The 21,816-nt window shown below is 35.9% G+C and overlaps 1 protein-coding gene across 2 annotated transcripts in view; it reads right to left on the bottom strand.

The window, feature by feature from the left end:
- Positions 1 to 21,816, bottom strand: part of LOC142338664 (G-protein coupled receptor 157-like) — a 48,186-nt gene that overhangs the window by 16,554 nt on the left and 9,816 nt on the right. Inside the window, exons 5-9 of one of the 2 annotated variants that reach the window (XM_075388518.1) lie at positions 19,991 to 20,140; positions 15,539 to 15,669; positions 11,668 to 11,773; positions 11,222 to 11,265; positions 10,491 to 10,615 (exon numbers count right to left, since the gene is read on the bottom strand). In XM_075388518.1, the coding sequence (XP_075244633.1) occupies positions 10,491 to 10,615; positions 11,222 to 11,265; positions 11,668 to 11,773; positions 15,539 to 15,669; positions 19,991 to 20,140 (556 nt within the window). The remainder of the gene's footprint in view (positions 1 to 10,490; positions 10,616 to 11,221; positions 11,266 to 11,667; positions 11,774 to 15,538; positions 15,670 to 19,990; positions 20,141 to 21,816) is intronic. The other variant, XM_075388519.1, reaches the window with a different exon arrangement.

Genomic DNA, 21,816 nt, shown 5'->3' with positions numbered 1-21,816 from the left:
TTCATGTTTAGTACAGTTGTTAACTCAGTACAAGAGGCTGAGTCGAACGAATCCGATAGTTGCATAAACTATATTAACCATGAAGAACAGTCAATATTCAATAGTAGTATGGCTATTGTACACACAATTTCTAAGGACTGCGCTATGAGCAAAGGCTTTGCACTCATGCTGTGTAAAAGGTTCCCCGAATTGAGAGAACATTGTAAGTGGCAAGTAGAAGTGAACGATCGTGACGGAAATACAATAAACCAAAATGTATTACAATACATTGCTCCTAGTCTCGGACACCAAATCTTTAGCCTAATAACTAAAGAAAAATACAATAGTAAACCGACTATTGAAAGTATTACAACTGCACTATTCGAACTTCGCAATACACTTCTAATGCAGAACATTAGATGTATAGCTATGCCAAAAATCGCATGTGGATTAGACAAAATGAACTGGTCTGAGATATCAGCATTGCTATACAATGTATTCAATTCTTCGGGAATTAAAATATATGTTTATGTGAGTAAAGCCGACATTAATCAAATGCCGTCCTCTACACAATACACAGATGAAAGCATCGAAGAGATATTTGGAATTGTAGGCGATGAAATTGTAAACAAATGCAAAAATGATGCTGAAATAGCAACTGATTTCTCAAGTGATGCAAAACCCTTATGCAAGCCCAAAAATACTGAACAATTCCCCAAGTTCAGAACAACTGAACAAAACCACTTCATTATTCATGAAGTTGTACAAGAAGGACTCGATACACGACCAAAAGATGCAAGTAAAAACTATGCACACTATATCGAGTATCTTAAAAAGTTTGATTTCACACAAAGTGATTTAACGGATGATGAATTCAGAGCACTTCTAGAAGTTCTTCTAGATGATGAGGACGTATACTCCCATCACAAGTATGATATCGGCCGCACGAAACAGAAATTTCACATACCCCTAAAAAAGGACTGCGAATTTAAAAAGCAACGTCCCAGCAAAGTTCCCCTACATTTGCGTGACAAGTTAGAGGCATTAATGGACGAATTAATACAAGCCGGAATAATAAGCGAGCTAAATGAGCACGACGATTTAAATAGCTGGTTTGTAAATCCAATTATTATACTGCCTAAGAACGACTATGTAAAACTTGTAATTGACGCTCGCTACCTAAACTCAATTACAGATACAAGTAACTCAAGTTGGCCACTCGAGCCACTACAAGTTCTAATGACACGAGTAGATGGAGCATATTTTACAAGTAGTGATTTGTCGTGCGCTTATCATCAAGTGCCCGTTACAGAAGAAACTCAAAAATTAACTAGTTTTATTGTAGGTGGACGTCAATATACCTATCAAGTCGGATTTTACGGCTTAAAGCCCCTTCCAAACTTCTTTAGTAAACTTATGCGTTATGCATTTGGACCGCTAATAAAGAAAAAGCAAGCCATTACTTATATTGACGATACACTGCTGCAAGCACAAGATAAACAGGAAATGTTCACAGTAATACGTGAATATCATGCACTACTGCGTAAAGCTAACTTAAAAGCTGCGCCGGATAAAACAAAATTCTTCTTACGAAAAGTGAAATTCCTCGGGCATGTAAGATTGAAAGGGACACTTAGCCCAATCACTTTGCGCATTGCAGATATACAGAACTTAAAAACGCCAGAATCGAAAACCGATGTCCTCAGCGTATTAGGGGCGATGGGATTTTATGCAAATTATGTTATAATCTATCATATAGACGCAAAACCGCTATATGATTTAGTTAAGAATGAAACGAATTTCGAATGGCTGGATAGCCACCAGCAGGTATTCGATAAGTTGAAAGCAAAATTTACACACGATATTTCCGTCGCTATCCCCAACCCAAAATACCCCTTTCATATACATGCTGACTCTTCCAACTTAGGAACTGGTAGTATATTAATACAACAGTTCCCCGAAGGGAAACGAATTGTTTCTGCAAACTCCCGTGTATTCGATAAAGCAGAACAGAAAATGTCCCCACAGCATAGAGAACTGTGCGGAATAATATCAGCATTACAAACATTCGATTTCTACATTATAGGCTCCCCCTATCCAATATATCTATTCTGCGATCACAGACCTATACTATTCCTCTGGTCTCGCCGCGGACAATTATCACATAGATTCTTTAAGTATCAAGTCGTGCTGACTAAATTTCAGAATCTAAAGATAATATACACTGAAGGTAAAAAACTTGCTTTCCCCGACTTACTTAGTAGACAAGTCCCGCAAGAAGAAGGGAAAAAGTTCCAAATTGAACACAAAACAGTCCCAAAGGACATTCGCTTCTATACATAGGATTATAAACCCATAAACTATTCAATACTACACTGTGACGAAAAGAAAGCACCCCCAAATACTAGCTATCCGGTAATTGCACATATACCCGGTCAGAAAAAGAAAATACTAAATATAACCGACGAAGATTTTAGTATTAACGACGCAAGCGACGATATAGAGCAGACATGTAGTGCAATATACAATATTGCCGACTCGTTCAGATATGGACAAATAAATCAGATCAGAAAGATGTCTTCGGAAAATGTATCTACAGAAAGCCTTAATGACCACACATACGAAGAAATAACCGAAGAGGTACATGCAGTAGATGACGGTCTTGATGATGAAGACTGGTTAGAATTGCAAAAAGGGAATGTAGATATATCATTAATACAAGAACTAGAACAAGCGAAGGAGGAATACAAACAGCGCACACAAAAGTGTGATATTGTAGGACCGACGACTCTACATACAGAAGTAGTAAATGTATCTTGTAAGGACTTACTACTAAAATTAACAGAGTTCCCCAAACAAGCTCAACTAGACACAGATACAGTTCTGCGCGAACAAATAAATGATCCGGTCTTACAAACCGTTCGCCAGTGGCTAAAGGCAGGCAAAGAACCGCCGAGCACAAGTACAATTAAGCATTGTAAAAGATTACGTGCATACAAAAATATATTTAACCTTCTACTACTTGAGGAACAATATGACTTACTATGCTACAATAAACCAGACGAGAACAGTTTATACGATGCCAAAATATGTGTTCCACTATCGCTATTTATGAAGTGTTTTGAGTTAGCACATAATAAGCCGCTAAGTGGGCATCGTGGAGACGCATGTACATTTAACAACATTAGTAGATTCTTTTACTGGCCCGGAATGTACAAATGGGTTACAATGCTAATACATGATTGCCTAGATTGTCAGAAGAATAAACCACAAAGACATGATCTAAACGAAGCACCCTTAGAACAGTGGGGAGATTTAGAAACCACCCCATTTCATACTATACACATAGACCATAAGGGCCCATTTAGGCCTTTTAGTAACCAAAAGAAATTTTGTCTAGTTATAGTAGATAGTTTCTCTCGCTTTATACAAGTTTATCCATCAAAAACAGCCGATGCACCAGAAACTGTTAAGTTAATAGAAAAATATATTACCCGATTCGGAATCCCCCAGCAAATAGTACATGACAACGGTACTGCATTTTTGAGTAATGATTTTGTGCACTGGACGCATGAATTCGGAATTACCTTAAAACCACGAACCTCATACTCACCTTGGACAAATGGCAAGGTTGAAGTACAAAAGAAAAACTTAGCAAAATATTTGCGCAGTTTTATTAACGACACCGTATCGAACTGGGCCAGCCTTACTAATAAGTTTGCATTGCGCATAATACTGCAATAAATTACAGTACAGGATACACTCCGTATGAGATATTATTCGGCTTTAAACCGCAAATTCCAATTTCCCTTAAGCTAGGCTTACTACGGGATAATAGACGGAATTGTATTTCAGAGTATTGTAAAGACCTTCCCTTACATACTCACTGTGAAAATTCTTGTAAAAACGAGAAAGTAGACAAACTATTACAGAATAGATTGTCTAGTACTATACTACAACGCGAAAATGAATTTAAAAATATATATAGTAAAACGTATACTCGCTGTCGGCAAATTACAAACAAAGCACACGAGTATAGGAATAGATTTAAATTGGGTAGACCAATCAAAATCGGTCGTAAAGTTCTACTAGAGAATCACGCTAAAGGATTATTGAAATCCAAAAAACTACTAGAGTTACGCTCTGGACCATATACTGTTACTAAACAAATTACTAACACTACGTATGAAATTGTTCACGACACAGCTGAACAAAAGAAAGTATTGCATAGAAATCACTTAGTAGAAAACTTTCCTAAAGAACAGGAAATAGACAAGTTAGTACAGGACTATAGTACTAACTATGATGATTCACAGGCCTACTATGATAGGTTCAACCAGTACTCAATAAATAGATTCAATCACCAAACAATTGATAACCCGGAATATATGCCGTGGCCTATTATTAACAACGCAAATAATCAGGCTGAGCAAATAACATCACCGCAACCAGTTGAATACTCAACTACTGTTAACACGTGCCGGAGTGCGCCTAACAGCCCAAACAAAACAAATAGAAATGATAGCACACTACATATCAGGAATTTAATTAGCCCCCAAAGTAGTTCACAAAGTACTACGTCCAATTCCCATACATTTCGCCCTATAATTAGTTCAACCCCCCACCCAGTAAAAATAAAAACTAATCGTAACCCAATTCATTCTGATGTCAGACCGCAGAGAACACGGACTGAACCTAAACGCTTCGGAAATACAATTCCATCAGATTTAATTCCAAAAGTCCAAAAGAAATAATTCTTTTATACAAAGTTGTTATTAAAATATACGAAAATATAAAAATAAAATATAAAAATGTATATTATAAAAATTATAAAAATATTTAAAGCAAAAATTTACAAAAATTATAACAGTTGAGCTCTAGCAAGTTTAATTAGTTTAATGTATTGGCGGGCAATAGTACAGTCTCGAAAGAGAAGCCCGTGCCCCAGAACAACAGCCAACCCATGTAATTGCTGAGCAGCTCGTGCTGTCTCAGGGTCCACCACACTCGCCAAAGCTCGAGCACATAATTCATAAATTCTTCATGGCACTCGGGGTTTGGTGCTGTTAATTTTCGCTCGAACTAAAAAATTCAAAAATTTCATAATCCACCCCAATATATCCCAGAAAAATATTTAAAACACTAAAAATTTACCTCTTCCCCCAACCAACATTTGAGGTACTGCACTGTAGCAGGACATACCTTAGCGTATTTTAATATTATTTACACAATAACCCGCAGCGAATAAAATTCCTCTTCAGAGAGGACAATTTGAGTTGATATATAATGCTCACAGAGGAAAAATTTCATCTCTCTGGCATCCAACTCCAAATCTAAGTGTTCGAAGGCAGAATAATTTGCCTCTTTAAATAAATTTAAAACAGTTTTGTTCATTATTCTTCAAAGTTAGACTAGAATTACACTCAGAATATTTCTCATTTTATACAGGAATAAAAATATACCCCAACCAGTTAAATTTCTTATTCACTCTGTCTTCACGGACAACCCTCAATCAACCAATCAGAATCGAATATTCCGCCAGTTGCGCGGATAGTAATCCGCTCTTAATAATTTATGCAAATATACAAACTGATAAAATGCAGTTGAAACAGATAGCTAATCAGGGCTCCGTATTTTGCCATCCGCACGGACGGCCACATTGCCATTAAGCACAGCACAGTTAGCCAATCAGTGTTCATTATTTTTGCCATCCGCACGGACGGCCAAATTGCCATTGAGAAATCTATAAATTCTCAGCCCAACTGAATCGATTCATTCTTCTGAATCTCTCGCGTAAAGACTACATCTTTAAACTCTCGTCTACAAAACAATCCGAAATTCATTTTTAAATGAATCCAGAAATCGACTCTCTGTTCCCCGAGGAAGGAGAGGTTATCGAAACTGAAAACCCCAGAAGAAACTTCACTGAGGTAAATCTTTTGCTTATTCTTTTTCTGTTTCGTCTATTTCTATTTTGCAAAAACAGATACATAGAAAATGTCACAAATTTATTTGTGACCGCAACCTTAATTTTATCTAATTTCACAAATTGTGAAAAACCAGACTCTGAAATTTTCACAGATTTAAAAACTGCTCACCATCAATTATACGCAAAAACTGCAACATCACTAAAAGTCGCTCACTACGATTGTTCACTTATGGACTCTAATAAAATGTACTCACTAAACAAAGTCGCTCCTTGTAAAATTGAACCACAAATTGTTGAAATTTCAAAAGTCAAAGGACCAATTTTCAACCGTTTCTTTAGAGGAAAATTAGAAGCTACTATGTGTAGAGCAAGCCACCAAAGCATTAGGTGGTATTGCGGCCTTTTCGACGCTAGTGGAATTGATGCAAAACGTAGCACAATTACCACAGGCGTAGATTTAACTCCAGAACAGTGTAGGCAGGCTAGATTAACTAATAAGTTAAGTATTAACGGAAAAGAAATTCCGATTAAACTAAATGTAAGAACAACTTATATAAAAAATTCCGGTCCCAATATTGGAGAAAATCCAAACGAATGTGACGATTCTGGCTGGATAATTCACGATACGTTTGAAACATATATGCAGGATACAACTTTAAATGTTAACTTGCGGGGAGGTTCAGTAAATAACTGGCAAAATATTCCCCTGCCTTGCACATTATCAGAAGGAGGTTGTCAAAGTACTTCATCCGACCCCCATGCTTATAACTGGGAGAAACAAGATAATTGCTTGTTCGCTGTAAGAGAAAAATTTGAAGGCAAAATGATAAAAATAGGAGATAATTATTATATCTCTAAAGAATCAGAGAAAGAACAAAGCTTTCTATTTCAAGTGTACAATAAGCCTCAATCGCTTTGCAATAGCAATAATATAGTTTATCCGTCACCATACGCACACTGTATGTTGAATTTACAGGCGGATTTAATGTGAATACAGGAGAGGCACTCGAACCTCTACCTACTATAAATAGAAATACTAAACTTCCGAACAGTTCAATAAGTTCGCTTAACATCTCCCGCACTGAGATAGATTATGAGGCGCATTTGAATACTAAATTCGACTATTATCAGTACACTAATTTCCGAAGGCTACATCTCTCTGAAATAAATACTATACAACAAATTTGTGAACTAGAACGTTCACTTAAAAATACACAACTTGCATATTCGCGTCTCAGCCCTAAGATGGCTGGTTTTCTGTTAACTAATAACAGATCTATGTTTTTAGAGACAAATGGCAATGTAGCCTGGCTCTATCACTGTCCAAAATTTTATTCGCCCTTACAAGTAATGGATACTTGTTATGATAGAATACCCGTGTTATACAAAAATAAAGTTTGCTTTATCGATCCAGTTAGCAGACAAACTTTCACCACTGCTAAACAACAACCATGTAACAACAAACAAAAGAATCTTTTTCAGTTAGATATTGAATGTGATAATTCTTGGATCGAATTAACTCCAAGTATAACACAAGTCACTGGGCCAGCATTATTTGCACCCAGCAATCAGAACCACAAAATGGTTTCAATGAAATTTAAAAACGGACAGGAAGTTTTTTTTCATGTTAAAGAAGACATGATTGCATTTTGGAATGATGTAACTTTAAATTCTGAAATGAAAGACGCAGCGCAAGAGTTTTCTCGTGAATTAGTTGAGATTCAACATAATAAAAGCCAGCCTAGTGGTTATAGCAACTACTATACTACAAAAACAATATATTTAGATTCTCTAATATCGTCACAATTTCTACACAACCGGTATATAAAAACCTTCGGCCGAGTACACTATTATTTAGAACAGTTCGGAATTGCTTTCGCTGTATTCCTTTTGGTGAAATTTATAATCGACATTGTAGTTTGCATCATTCGAGCACTTCAAATACACAAAATTACAGGAGCCTCAGTGAGTTTCGGAAAAGTAATACTATCAGCTACTTTCAATGTACTTTTTCAGTCCATAGTAACATCAGTATTTCGTCCTACTGAAGAAAGAGACGACTCAGAACACTTAGTACAAGCACCAACTTATAAAGAGCCGACTATAAACATATACCCCCTATACAAAGTGAACTACAAGCAATCAGACAAGAGAGGGAAAATCAGTCTAACAATGATGATTTCCCCACTTCCCCAGTGTAATTAAATCTAATTAATTACAACTATAAATAACTTTTATAATCCCTTTTAGAGCATAGCACTAGATGACAACAATTTTCTTCTGCCAGCATTTGAGGAGCTCCTAGATGATCAGCCCACATTGGAACTCCCAACCGATATTGTAGAGGAATATCTAATGACAACTATGGAACCACAATCACAGGAGCAACAAGAACAACCCTCAGAGCAACCTCAACAACAACCACAACCGGGACCATCACAACTCCGACCACCAGTGGCAGCAGTCATTCCAAAGACACTTACTGTGCAGGACAAAATCAACCGCCAAATCAAAACAGAACAACTAGTGTGCAACCCAAGCTTCAAGGGGCACCCGAAATATGACATGAGCTTGAATTATAAGCTGCAGAACCACGCAAATTTGTATAAACTCATGTCATACAACCCTAAAACCAAAACATATCGAGCAAAGAACTTGGGAATTGACAAGCAAATTTTGTCCGTCCCTTTCTATCTTTTAACCGCTAATTTAGAAAGCTCTGAAGACAGTTACATCCGTAACCTCGAGCAGAGTTTTCTAAAGGAGAGATACAAGAACTTTCAACTCCAGCAGCGCAATGACAGCCTGCTGCGAGAATTACGTGACTACCGTAACGGCGACTTCCGTGATCAAGAAAACTTTTCAAATCTATAAGCCCGGAGGAAAGTCACAAAAACCTTTTTTTATATTTTAAACAGTGCGTGTAAAGTTTTATATTTAACCATTATTATTTTCTTTTTGTAAATTATTATGCAGTTGTTTCATCATACATATTTTGTAAAATTTTTATGCAGATTGTTTCATTCTACCATCATAAAGAACCGGGTCGGGATGTACTAAAGTAATGTTTAAGTTGAATCCTTAGCTTAATTAAGCTAAGTATTCAAATTACATCATTCTAGAAATAGAATGATGCAATTATGCTGAACCATTCAAATTGCGTAAAATGTCCGTCCGTCCATCCAAACGGACATTTTACCGTCCAGCCAGCAGGACGGGAATAATCCCGTTCTGAGAACTATATATAGCAAAGAAAGAATCACAACTTTGAGAAATTAAGAACTAATAACTCAGAGAAACTGAGAATTTAATATCTCCAAATCGAGAAAGTAATCTCAACACAAAATATTCCAAAGTGAATTGCTAATCCAATCTTCTCAACTATATCGAATAACGAATAGTTAGAGATAACTTTCAAGTCAGGACTTTATCCAAAAGGGAATAATAAGTTACTGATAACAGTTCCAGTTAGTAAAGTTTTTACTAACTTTCCCGACCTTCTCGTCTTTCTAACTTTCATAACTTTCTAACTTTTATAACTTAAAGTTTTAACTCTTATAACTTCATAACTTTACTTGTAAAATTGTCTATGTTAGATTTCTATAAAGATTATATAAAACTTATAACTAGATCAATTAGCCAAATTTACTTACTTAGATCATTAAATACTTTTATGAGACTTATCAGGCTTAGAAAGATAGCATATACTAGGAGTACGACCATCGAGTCAGAAGTTTGAACCTTCGCACCCCCCTACCCTCTAGTATAACAACCACCCATCTCTGCTTTGTTTTAACTCATTTTTCCTCGATACCAAGTTGTATCTCAAACACATAACTATTCTCAGTTATTGAAAGCCCGATATGAGTTATTAACATACTTTTTGTGACATTTCTCAAAAATTCAGGAACAAATAATCAATTATGAAAGATCTCAAAAGCTTCTCTTTTTTCTTTTCTCTCAAGACATTAACTTTATTGCAAAATGAACATCAAAATGCACAAAAAGACTGTAAAAAATTGATCAAAGTTCCTAAAACTGTGTGCAGAAATTTTGCCAAATCTTTTTCTTCAAACAGGCGGTTTTCTTACGTTTTTTTTTCTTTAGACAGAAATAGTTGTTGTTTTAGCTTTTTAACCTCATTGCTTTTTTTTTGTATTTCTATTTTGGAAGTAGATTTTTTCATGAAGGAACTTATTGATAGGTCTGTGATGTCAAATAGCAATAACTTAAAGTAAATTATGAAAAATACCTATTTCATAAGATTTGGCTGAAATTTAGTCCAAATTTCCATGAAAGAGATACTATTGATACCATTTGATATAATTTGACACCATTTAATTTAGACTGGGATGCCCTCAAGAACAGTCAAAAAGGTGTCTTGACAAAAAATGACGCTAACATAAAGTTATCCGAGTTTTTTTCAAAATTGTGGGAGCAATTCTCTAATTTAAACCGAAACAATACAAAATTGAGAATTTTACCTCACGTTCAGTAGTGCCTCGTTTAGTTACAAAAAAATTATGAAGTCAAAATTTTGGAAGTCAAATGTTCCATAAATCAAACAATAGACAATTCCTACCTGATGAGTAAAGAAATTGTTTTGTATTTAGATTTGACATCTTTTTTCAGCTCCTCTCTCATGTTCTTCTGAAGGAATATGAAGATAACACAATTGATGAAGCCAGGCGCATTATTCCCGAAGCCCTAGAAGAAAAATCTATCAAAAATTTACTCATGACTAACCGTAAATCGCAGAGTTTCTAGGCTTGTACGGACAATTCGTTTCGTATGTTTTTAATTTTAAAATATTGATGATACCAATGATAAAATGCAGGCGGGTTAATGGTTTTTCTTTCGCCAAAACGGAACAGATCAAAAACTAGATACTGTTAGAATTGATAATTTTTGGAATATTGTTTGGCAAAACACATAATATAGTCATTATATAAAAGTAGCGAGCAACTTGAAAATATATTTAGCTCAAATAATTTTTCGTATTACATTACTGTCATATTTTCTCGAACAACCAAAAAGACAAAAAAGACTCGCTAGTAGAGTTTTGGTTGGTCGAGAACTTATTATATTAATATAATAAAAAAATTTAACTTACATAAATATATTTCCAAGTTGCTCGCTACTTTTATTTATACATGACTTTAAAAAAATTACTCTGAGAGCTGAAAAGTTTCAAATTATTAAACTCAAACTTAATTAGCGATCCTTGACGCAGCTAAACCGAATGAAATTTGTCCTAACACTGATGAATTTCATGACGCATTTTTAGAACTGAATATTAAGAGGAGTACGCACATGAACGAATGCCAAGAAGTTCAGAATCCAGTCAGGAACTTCATCTAAAAGAACACTTTGCTTTAGAGACTGACGCAAACTGACTGAAATTTCCATCGATGACTTTTTTTTTGTTTCTGCGTTTGTTTTCCATCAACTATCAAACCTTTATTTCTGGCATACACTTCTATATATTACTCCAGCGTCTAATTTGATCATTATGTTCTATGGTGACTTTCGTTTTATGAAACGAGGCGATGTTGACTTTGATCAAAGAAACAAAGATTTATTAAGGAAAACTTACTAACCTTTTTCAGGTATACTCTCGGGAACATTAGATCATTTTTTTCGTATTTCATCTTCTTTTTTTGAGAAAAAAAAACTTTTTTTTGAGCAACTGACCATTAATCGAAAAGATTTGAAAAATCTGAAGAAATGTGTGGTATTATGAGTTAACTTCGACTTACTGTTCGGGTCGGCTAGGAGAACGTATGATTGGATAGTTCCAAATATGTAACAGAAGAAGAATGAGATTGGAATTAGAAGCAATCTCTTGTAGAGTGACTCCACAGCCTCAATAACAACAGAACCGATTAGCCTAATGTTCTGCTAGCCTAACTACCCAGGCTTTTTATTGCAATCATTTTTGGCCTCCCAACCCTGGTCAAGGTTTGGTCAAAAAGTAATGTAAGATTAGCAGTGAATAGTGGTGAAAAAAAAGTTCCCGCATCTTTTAGTGTTGAATGCGGTGAAAGGGGTGTTTTTGTACAATTTGCGGTTTTTAGCGGTGAAATTTTTATTTTCATCGAATTCACCGGATTTCTTACAAAAAAACTGGTTCGAAAATTCTCACCTCTTACATGTCAACAACTTCTTATTTCACTGCGTCATTTGGCATTTACTTCAAAGATAATGTCCTGTGAAATTAAGATAATCGGTGAATATTTGTAAGCTGTGCAATTTTAGTAGTGAAAAAAAATTTTCACAGCGTCCTGGTAGCGCTGAAAAAAATTTTATCAAAGCATTCTGTTGGTAGCGGTGAAAGAAAATTTTCACCAATACCAACAAAATGCAGTGCAAAAAGATTTTTCAACGCTACCAGCACAATAATGCGGTGACAAAATTTTTTCACCGCCTATAAGTTTTTTTCACCGCATTCAACGCATTGAGCGCAAATCTTAAACTTTTTATTCAATTTCACCGCAAATCTTACATCTTTTAGCGATTTTCAGCGTTGACACCTCGACCTGGTATAGTATAATATTCAGCCCGACCCCTGTTTTTGTATTTCTATGTTGTCTTGTCCATTTCAAATGTTCGCTTTCAGCCAGATCGGCATGTTCTCAAATGTTATAAAAAATTTATTCTGGGCTGAAAGTTAAAAAAGCATTCAGCTTAATTTGGGTCGCTTCCTAATGACCAAATCCAGCAAAAGAAAATGTTTCTATTTTTTGAAGTAACCCAAGAGTTTCAAAGCCGCTTTACAGCTGACAAGACTATAGTGTTATAGCCTATCAGATGTGGGTCATGAAAATTAAATTGTAACCAGCAGTAATTTGTTTAACTTGAAGTATAATTTTCGTTTGCAGTCTGTGCAGTGTATTCACATTCTGTAGTTCAGCCTCTCAGATTCGGTATCGGGGTGCTCCTCAAAAAGAAATTACATTTTATTTGGTTGCTGCGGCAAGGAAGAAATAATGCACTATGGTAACGAAAAAAAATTGACCTTTTAGTGGAGCGTTTCACTGTATCACAATATGATCTCTGGTTGAAACGGCTATATTTGGCTCCAATAATCAACGTTGCAACGATCAATCAGATGTAACAGTAATCGTAATACGAACAATTGACGGGGAAGATTAGAAAATTGATTATTTGTATATCTGTTAAGAGCTTGTTAGGTGTTGTTATTAGGGTGAGAGGGAGGAGTGGTGATGAATGTTTTTGTTATAACATGTTGTTTTCATGAGGGTGGGAGGTTGGGTGCAGTTGAGATATTATTGTTATTAGGATTCAAGACGATTTGTTGGGAAGATGCGAAATGATCGATTGTTGCTAGGCTAAACAGTGTGCGTTCGGACAATGCTGCTGCAGCTGGTCATTTTTCAGATTCATTACGTAATCAACTCTCTTAGTTGCGAGACAGCGAGAAAAGTTGGAGAAAAGTTACGATTGTTCAAGAGTAAGCGATGACGTTGACTGAATTTCGAGGTCATTGTCCATCTCCATTCATTTCAGTGAAAATAAAATGTGATCAACGAGATCGACCTCCTTCTTCTCCTGACATTCAGAAAGGTGCTAAAGTGAGATTAAATGTCTCGAAAGTTTACACGAATGGTGATTTCCGTAAGGTCAACTTTAAACTCAAATTCAGGTAAATCTTTCGAATATGCATTCTCATTGAAACTAACTGATTCACTTTAACCTTCCCTATGAATTTAATAAGTTTTGTTAAATTTTATTTTTATCCCTTGATTGCTTTATATTCATGAGCAATAGTTAATTTTTCACCAAAGGTTCAATTTCACCTAAACTTTTTGTGAGCAGGAAACGCCCTCCATTCACAGTTCCCTTTGTTACCAGTTCCTAGTTTTTTCATTTGACGGTTTCAACTAGAATCATGAAAATTTTCTTAAGTTCGTTTACAGTCCAGAGAGAGAAAAACACTACAATTAACTGAAAAATTAGAAAAATTACATCAATGCCAGACAAATACAAAGCAAAAATAAAGCGTAAACCAAAATTCTTTTCCGAAAAATATAATGGAGGTTTTCTCAGAAAACACTCTGAAGCCGCCAAGATGAGTGTAGAGGGCAAATATCCTTTTTCAGTTCATAGGTATCTTATTGAAGTCCCAATTGAACGCATGTCATTATTTGTATTGTGTCGGAAATTCAATATCCAGCTAGAAAAAAAACAAATTATGGTAAGGATTATATCATTTTAAAACAAGAAAACGATTAAATGTTTTGAGAATTTGTACGTACTTGAGCTTTGATTTCAGTTTACGGTTTATTACTGAACTTTTTTCATTGAACAAGGTATTGATTGCTTGTAAGTTTGATTTCTTCTAATCAACTGATTGGTTTAAAGAAAATTTTTAAAAATTTCGACCCTATCAGTCCTCATTACACAACCCTTGTCAAATCTATTTCTACTCCTTTCTCTGCCTCATCTGACTTTACCCCGACCACAAGTTCCAAGATTCCGCCAAACCAGTTTCACATTCTTCTCACCCATACTCACATTCCATACTTCTCACCCCTGACAGCCCTCCATTCCATTTACGCAAAAAAACTACACAAATACCATTAAAAACAACACCTTCCATTTCCCAGGAAAAACACCTTACTCCCTCCACCACACGTCCACTTATCTGACATATGTGCAGCCTGTGGGTCTCCTCTGTCCTCATCCTACATAGTAGCATTATTATTCTTCATACTAAATTCATTCTCATTCTGCGTATTCATTCTAGACAGTAGCATTACATAGGTTTTCACTCTTGTAAAACAAAAATTTGTCTAAATTTAAAAAATTACATCTTAGTATCAAGGAATATAGGTTTGGTATTTTGCCGTTTCTCTTTCGTATGTTTTTTGCCAGTCTCTTTTTTTACTGTTTGGCCCCTTTGTTGGTTTAAAATCCAAAATCTAACGAGTCTTCGAGGTACTTTTAGTATTCTACATGTTGTTTTTGGTTAACGTTTGGATCGCATACACAACTTTTCGTCCCACATAAGGGCATAGACTTGTGATAGATTGTGAATACTTCAGTATCAATCAGGCAATGCTGACAGTCTGTGATCGCATAAAAATCATACAACCTATAGATTTGGGGATCTATTCTGCTCTGCCCCCCCCCCCCCCAGCTTAGTGAGCATAAATCTTTTATGACCCCCAGGCGCACGTGCTATTTTCTTACATAGTAACGTGCTATATAACAACATATAATTTGTAACTGGGGGTGGTCATAAAAAATGGGGGGGGGGGCGAAACAGAATAGATCCAAAATCCGTATAGAGGGATCTTTTAAGATTTCTTCGCTTTCATAGCATGATCGTACAAAACATGGAGCTCTTACAGGGTGACATTAATATGATCTTGAAGAAGTCAACAAAAATTGAACTTGAAATTAATTCATAGTCTACCACAAGTGTTCGTTAAAGACGCTTGATTAGTCTCAAGAGCAGAAGTTTTCAGCTCCGAGTAACCCGTTTATTGATATTCTGTGAAATTGCTCTCTTTGTCAGCAGAAGCACAGCTTCGGGTTTCATTAAAAAGAAATAAAACAAAACAAAATATCAGCTAATCGGTCTGTTATCAAGTGAATGATTGCCTGCAGTGTCTGAATGACTTCCTGACTGGCTCCTTTCTTCCTCAGTTGACGTTGTTTGTATACAAGAACTCCCTTCAGACTGATGTAGGATGCAATCAAAATCACCTCTGTCAGTATTTCCCAGAACTTACCTGAGAAACAGATCACAAATTCATTGTTTATAGGGTATTTATCAATGCCCTGGGCAAATTTAGGCTGCTATCGTGTACCATCTTGCGAGATTCTTGAAATACCCTTTGTACCAAACTAGAATATTACATAATTTTTACAGAAGCTCTTACAAGATCGGCATCGATGCGGTTCGCGGAGAACCAAGATATGGAAGATGTTTCAAGAGAAATGTATTTATAAAAGATTTCACAAGATAGGCGTTTTTTTACCTAGGTTCCTGCTTTATTCCAGGGTAAGATCGGCTAGAGTGGTCTGTAACCCCGGTCGTCAATTTTAAGTTTTCTAATCAGGGCCATATATGCTGTAAAACAACTCAAAGCATACTTCATAGAAAATTTCTCGAATTCAAAGAGGGTATAAACAAGGAGGCTCGGTAATGTGCGTACGCACATAATGTTCCGACCCCGCTCATCCACATTCTTGACTTAATTGGCTACCAAATGATGAAGAGATGGAAAACTTTCAAAAACGTACACATCGTTCAATATACAACCAATGAAATACGATAATGCCATGCTAGAGGGCCGATGAAATTTGGTGATAATAGGACTACTAGAAAGGACGATAATAAAAATCAAACAACAAACATTATTTACGACCAAAACCAAATGTCTATAATAAAAAAAATCATAACAAAATCAAACTTGTATCAGAACCAGAACAAAACAATTTAGCCTATACATCATTAAAAAAGATATGGGACTTCTCACCAATGCGGCTAGCTAACAGGTCGACAAAATAGAGCAAATAGGTGCAAAGCTCAAAAACACTTTTCCTTTTTTGAAAACAATTAATTTCACAGTTATTAATGTCACTAGATATCAACTGAAATAAAAAAAAGTTCATTTATATCTCCACAGGAAGCAATTTAGACATTTCGTTATCCAATCTTCAATTGCGCAAAATTTCAAAGCCAATGGGATCAACGATTATTGTTATAATTTAACAACAAACCAAAAATCTTTGAAATGTACAAACAGATAAAATTGTAACATTTTGTGAAATCTTGTCTTAACAGTAGTAACAAAGCCAAAAACAAATGTTTGAAGCAAAAACCGTAATAAAGATTAATTTATAGCTCACTGGAAAAACATTGTGACCTGTGTTTACAGAGACTGAGCTACAAATCGACCGAAAAACTATTTAAAGGCAAAGCTCAAAAACTCAAAATTATTTTTAAAAACAAATATTTTCGAAAGTAATAAAAGATTAAGGACTAAAAAAGCAACGGATGAAATTTCAACACCTCAAGAATTGAATTGGGCTTATTTATAATGAGACAAAGTCATGAGCCCACAAAAAAAAAACAAATACATAAGGAAGCTAAAATTTCAAAAAATTTGGCGACATGACACTGCTCAAGGCACTATAATTATAAGATAATACCAGCAAGAACTGTAATTTGTCATTTTTCCTTCATCTTAACATAAACGAGTCTTCCTTTTAGATGGAATACTCAGACATGAAAGCGAAAAGAAACTCAAAAATTGAACAGTATAGAAACTTCGAAGACTTTTAATGGAACTAAATGGTTGAAGCAATCAATCTAAACGCATAAACAAGCGCAAAGAAAACGTTTGGATCCACAAAAAAGATTGAAACCTCTAATGAGTGAGATTGAGTTACATGGTGACGAAAATAAAAGCAAAAAAGAGTTAGATGGAAAAAAGTATATATTTTTTAAATTTGATTTGAAATTCATTAGAACAAACAGCTATAAACTGATATCTTTAACTTACTTGAGTTATGCGTCCTGGAGAAGCAATTGAGACCAATCTTTATCATTTATATGGCGTGCAACAACAAAATGAGAGACAAATATAGGCAAAAACAAAAAATTTTTCAAACGCCGTGAATTTTTCATAGTATGCTTTCGTTTTATTGCTCTTGTCATGAAAGTGATAATCCGACAAAGAAACAAAATGAACTCATAAAATACTCAATTATGATTAAAATAAAAAAATGAAAACGATTAAAATAAAAAAATTAAAAAAAGTACTATCAAAACAAAGAAACCGCTAGTTGAAAACAAAACCATTACCGATATTAATTGTTTTACTCACAAAAAGTCGGTTTCTGCGTCTGAAGTTTAGGGAAATAAACTAATATACTGGCAAAGTTCAAAAACACCGGTATTTTCTCAAAACAACTGTATTCAAAATCGTAACAGATATTAGACAACAAATGAAAAACGGTCTAGAATCTTTTATAAATTCTGAAAACTAACCGGATCTTTGATTGGGGACAATAATTCATAGGGCTACAAAAAGTGTAAGAAATGAAAGCAAAACGCAAGAAGTCCACAAAATTTTTACAAAAACAACAGGTCAGAGCCATAAATACCATGAGCTTAACTCCGAAACCATGATCTAATCTTGACTTTTAATGGAACTAAATGGTTGAAGCAATCAATCTAAACGCATAAACAAGCGCAAAGAAAACGTTTGGATCAACAAAAAAGATTGAAACCTCTAATGAGTGAGATTGAGTTACATGGTGACGAAAATAAAAGCGAAAAAGAGTTAGATGGAAAAAAATATATATTTTTTAAATTTGATTTGAAATTCATTAGAACAAACAGCTATAACCTGATATCTTTAACTTACTTGAGTTATGCGTCCTGGAGAAGCAATTGAGACCAATCTTTATCATTTATATGGCGTGCAACAACAAAATGAGAGACAAATATAGGCAAAAACAAAAAATTTTTCAAACGCCGTGAATTTTTCATAGTATGCTTTCGTTTTATTGCTCTTGTCAAGAAAGTGATAGTCCGACAAATAACAAAATGAACTCATAAAATACTCAATTATGATTAAAATAAAAAAAATGAAAACGATTAAAATAAAAAAATTAAAAAAAGTACTATCAAAACAAAGAAACCGCTAGTTGAAAACAAAACCATTACCGATATTAATTGTTTTACTCACAAAAAGTCGGTTTCTGCGTCTGAAGTTTAGGGAAATAAACTAATATACTGGCAAAGTTCAAAAACACCGGTATTTTCTCAAAACAACTGTATTCAAAATCGTAACAGATATTAGACAACAAATGAAAAACGGTCTAGAATCTTTTATAAATTCTGAAAACTAACCGGATCTTTGATTGGGGACAATAATTCATCGGGCTACAAAAAGTGTAAGAAATGAAAGCAAAACGCAAGAAGTCCACAAAATTTTTACAAAAACAACAGGTCAGAGCCATAAATACCATGAGCTTAACTCCGAAACCATGATCTAATCTCGTTGGGTCTCGTTTATTGTAAATTGTATCTGTCATAAATGGAGCCCTGAATTGAAATTATTGTCCGTAATTTACATAAAAACATTCATATAGCGGAAAAATTTTGAAGCGCTATTAAAATCTAAAATTTATCATAATGATCCACGGTGAGGTCAAGATCAGCTCAATGATTGCTGTGCTTCTAACAAAACACTCATTCGTTGAAACGGGTGCGGATAACATCAATTCTTTACAATTTTTTTCATTTTGTCAAAAATAAATAATGCATTTTGTATAATTATCGAGTTTAAATTTGCAAAATAATTTGCAAAATTAGTATCCGAGAAGACTCCTAAAGCCAGAGGGAGTATTACTAGCTCTTTTCGAAGCTTAAAAAGAGTCTCGACGAAAAAAGGTCTGAATTTTGAAAAATTTAGCAAACATTCTATCCAAGAAACTCAGATCGAACAATTAAGCAATCCTCCTCTATCTTTAGAGATAAAATCAATAACACCACAGTTAACAATTTTAACATATTTTGGCAAAATTGACAAAATAATGGTCAAAAATACTGAAATTGTGAATAAAAAAATACCAGCTGTATTACGTCTATTATTCAAAAATTTTTAAACCACGATGATTCCCTATAAAAAGCGAAAATTGAAAAAAAAACATTTTCAATTCCATATTCTACGCTAGACGGGCTTTCTAATGATACCACTCACAACTCTCTACGATGATTATGTCGATCGGCCAAACTTGTCTGAACAAAAAAACCAATTTGAATATATAGTTCCTTCCCCCTCAAGAGGGGTCGGAACAATAATGGTCCTTTTAAGAAACAGAAGAATACGATTTGTCGATAACAAGAAATGATGAAAGCATGATTTAGGAACGAAGTGTCGCATGTTATTTTCCGTCCAATTGTCTAACACGTGAGCTGCACGAAAATTACAATGTAACCAAATAAGTCAAAGTCATCTCGCTGTTATCTTAAGAAAAATAGGGCCTACTGCGATCAAATTAACGATCCTCTTATCATGGAACTAGTGTAACTACCGGCAAATGTCTGCCAGAAGGCTTCGTTGATCTTGCCCTTTCCAGTGCTTGATGTTGTGTCATTATGGTCGTCAATCTGTATCAACCAACACCAGCCGCCAGTTGTACAAATTGAGAAACCATACAGACCCTTGCCTGCCACTGAGAGCGCTAAAAAGAACAAAATATCCGCCCGGGCCGAATGTCCTCCCTAAAATCCTCCCATTTTGATGTAAGAATGGGAAGTAATTTGTCTATGGGGGGTAAATTGATGTAAGAGTGTGGGGGTAATTTGTTCAGAAGGGGCAAAATGATGTAAGAGTTGGGCTGCAATGGGAGGACTTTTAGGGAATTACCCCCCCCCCCCCCCTGACTGAAATTGCCATGTAAGAGTGGGCTGCAATGGGCTGCAATGGGAGGACTTTTAAGGAATTACCCCCCATGACTGAAATTGCCATGTAAGAGTGGGCTGCAATGGGCTGCAATGGGAGGACTTTTAAGGAATTACCCCCATGACTGAAATTGTCATGTAAGAGTGGGCTGCAATGGGCTTCCATGGGAGGACTTTTAAGGAATTACCCTCCCTGACTGAAATTGCCATGTTCGAGTGGGCTGCAATGAGCTGCAATGGGAGGACATTTCAGGAATTACCCCCATGACTGAAATTGCCATGTAAGAGTGGTCTGCAATGGGCTGCAATGGGAGGACTTTTAAGGAATTACCCCCATGACTGAAATTGTCATGTAAGAGTGGGCTGCAATGGGCTTCCATGGGAGGACTTTTAAGGAATTACCCTCCCTGACTGAAATTGCCATGTACGAGTGGGCTGCAATGAGCTGCAATGGGAGGACTTTTAAGAAATTACCCCCTCTGACTGAAATTGCCATGTAAGAGTGGGCTGCAATGGGCTGCAATGGGAGGACTTTTAAAGAATTACCCCCATGACTGAAATTGTCATGTAAGAGTGGGCTGCAATGGGCTGCAATGGGAGGACTTTTCAGGAATTACCCCCGTGACTGAAATTGTCATGTAAGAGTGGGCTGCAATGGGCTGCAATGGGAGGACTTTTAAGGAATTACCCCCCATGACTGAAATTGTCATGTAAGACTGGGCTGCAATGGGCTGCAATGAGAGGACTTTTGAGGATTTACCCCCCATGACTGAAATTGTCATGTAAGACTGGGCTGCAATGGGCTGCAATGAGAGGACTTTTAAGGAATTACCCCACCCCCCTGACTGAAATTGCCATGTAAGAGTGGACTGCAATGGGCTGCAATGGGAGGACTTTTAAGGAATTTCCCCCCCTGACTGAAATTGCCATGTAAGAGTGGACTGCAATGGGCTGCAATGAGAGGACTTTTAAGGAATTACCCCCCCCTGACTGAAATTGCCATGTAAGAGTGGGCTGCAATGGGCTGCAATGGGGGGACTTTTAAGGAATTACCCCCCTGACTGAAATTGCCATGTAAGAGTGGGCTGCAATGGGCTGCAATGGGAGGACTTTTAAGGAATTACCCCCTCTGACTGAAATTGCCATGTAAGAGTGGGCTGCAATGGGCTGCAATGGGAGGACTTTTAAGGAATTACCCCCCACGACTGAAATTGTCATGTAAGACTGGGCTGCAATGGGCTGCAATGAGAGAACTTTTAAGGAATTACCCCCCTGAATGAAATTGCCATGTAAGAGTGGGCTGCAATGGGCTGCAATGGGAGGAGGGGTGAAATTGAGGTAAGAGTGAGGGGGTAATTTGTTCAGAGGGGGCAAATTGATGTAAGAGTTGGGCTGTCAAGGGGAAAAATGGTGTAAGAGTGAAGGGGATATTTGTCCAGAGGGGATAAAATGAGGT

This window comes from Convolutriloba macropyga, chromosome 4, assembly GCF_964194025.1.
Source record: "Convolutriloba macropyga chromosome 4, txConMacr16.3, whole genome shotgun sequence".
Classification (NCBI taxonomy): Eukaryota; Metazoa; Xenacoelomorpha; order Acoela; family Convolutidae; genus Convolutriloba; species Convolutriloba macropyga.
The sequence above is the reverse complement of the archived record's forward strand: the minus strand, read 5'-3'. Positions and strand labels throughout refer to the sequence as shown.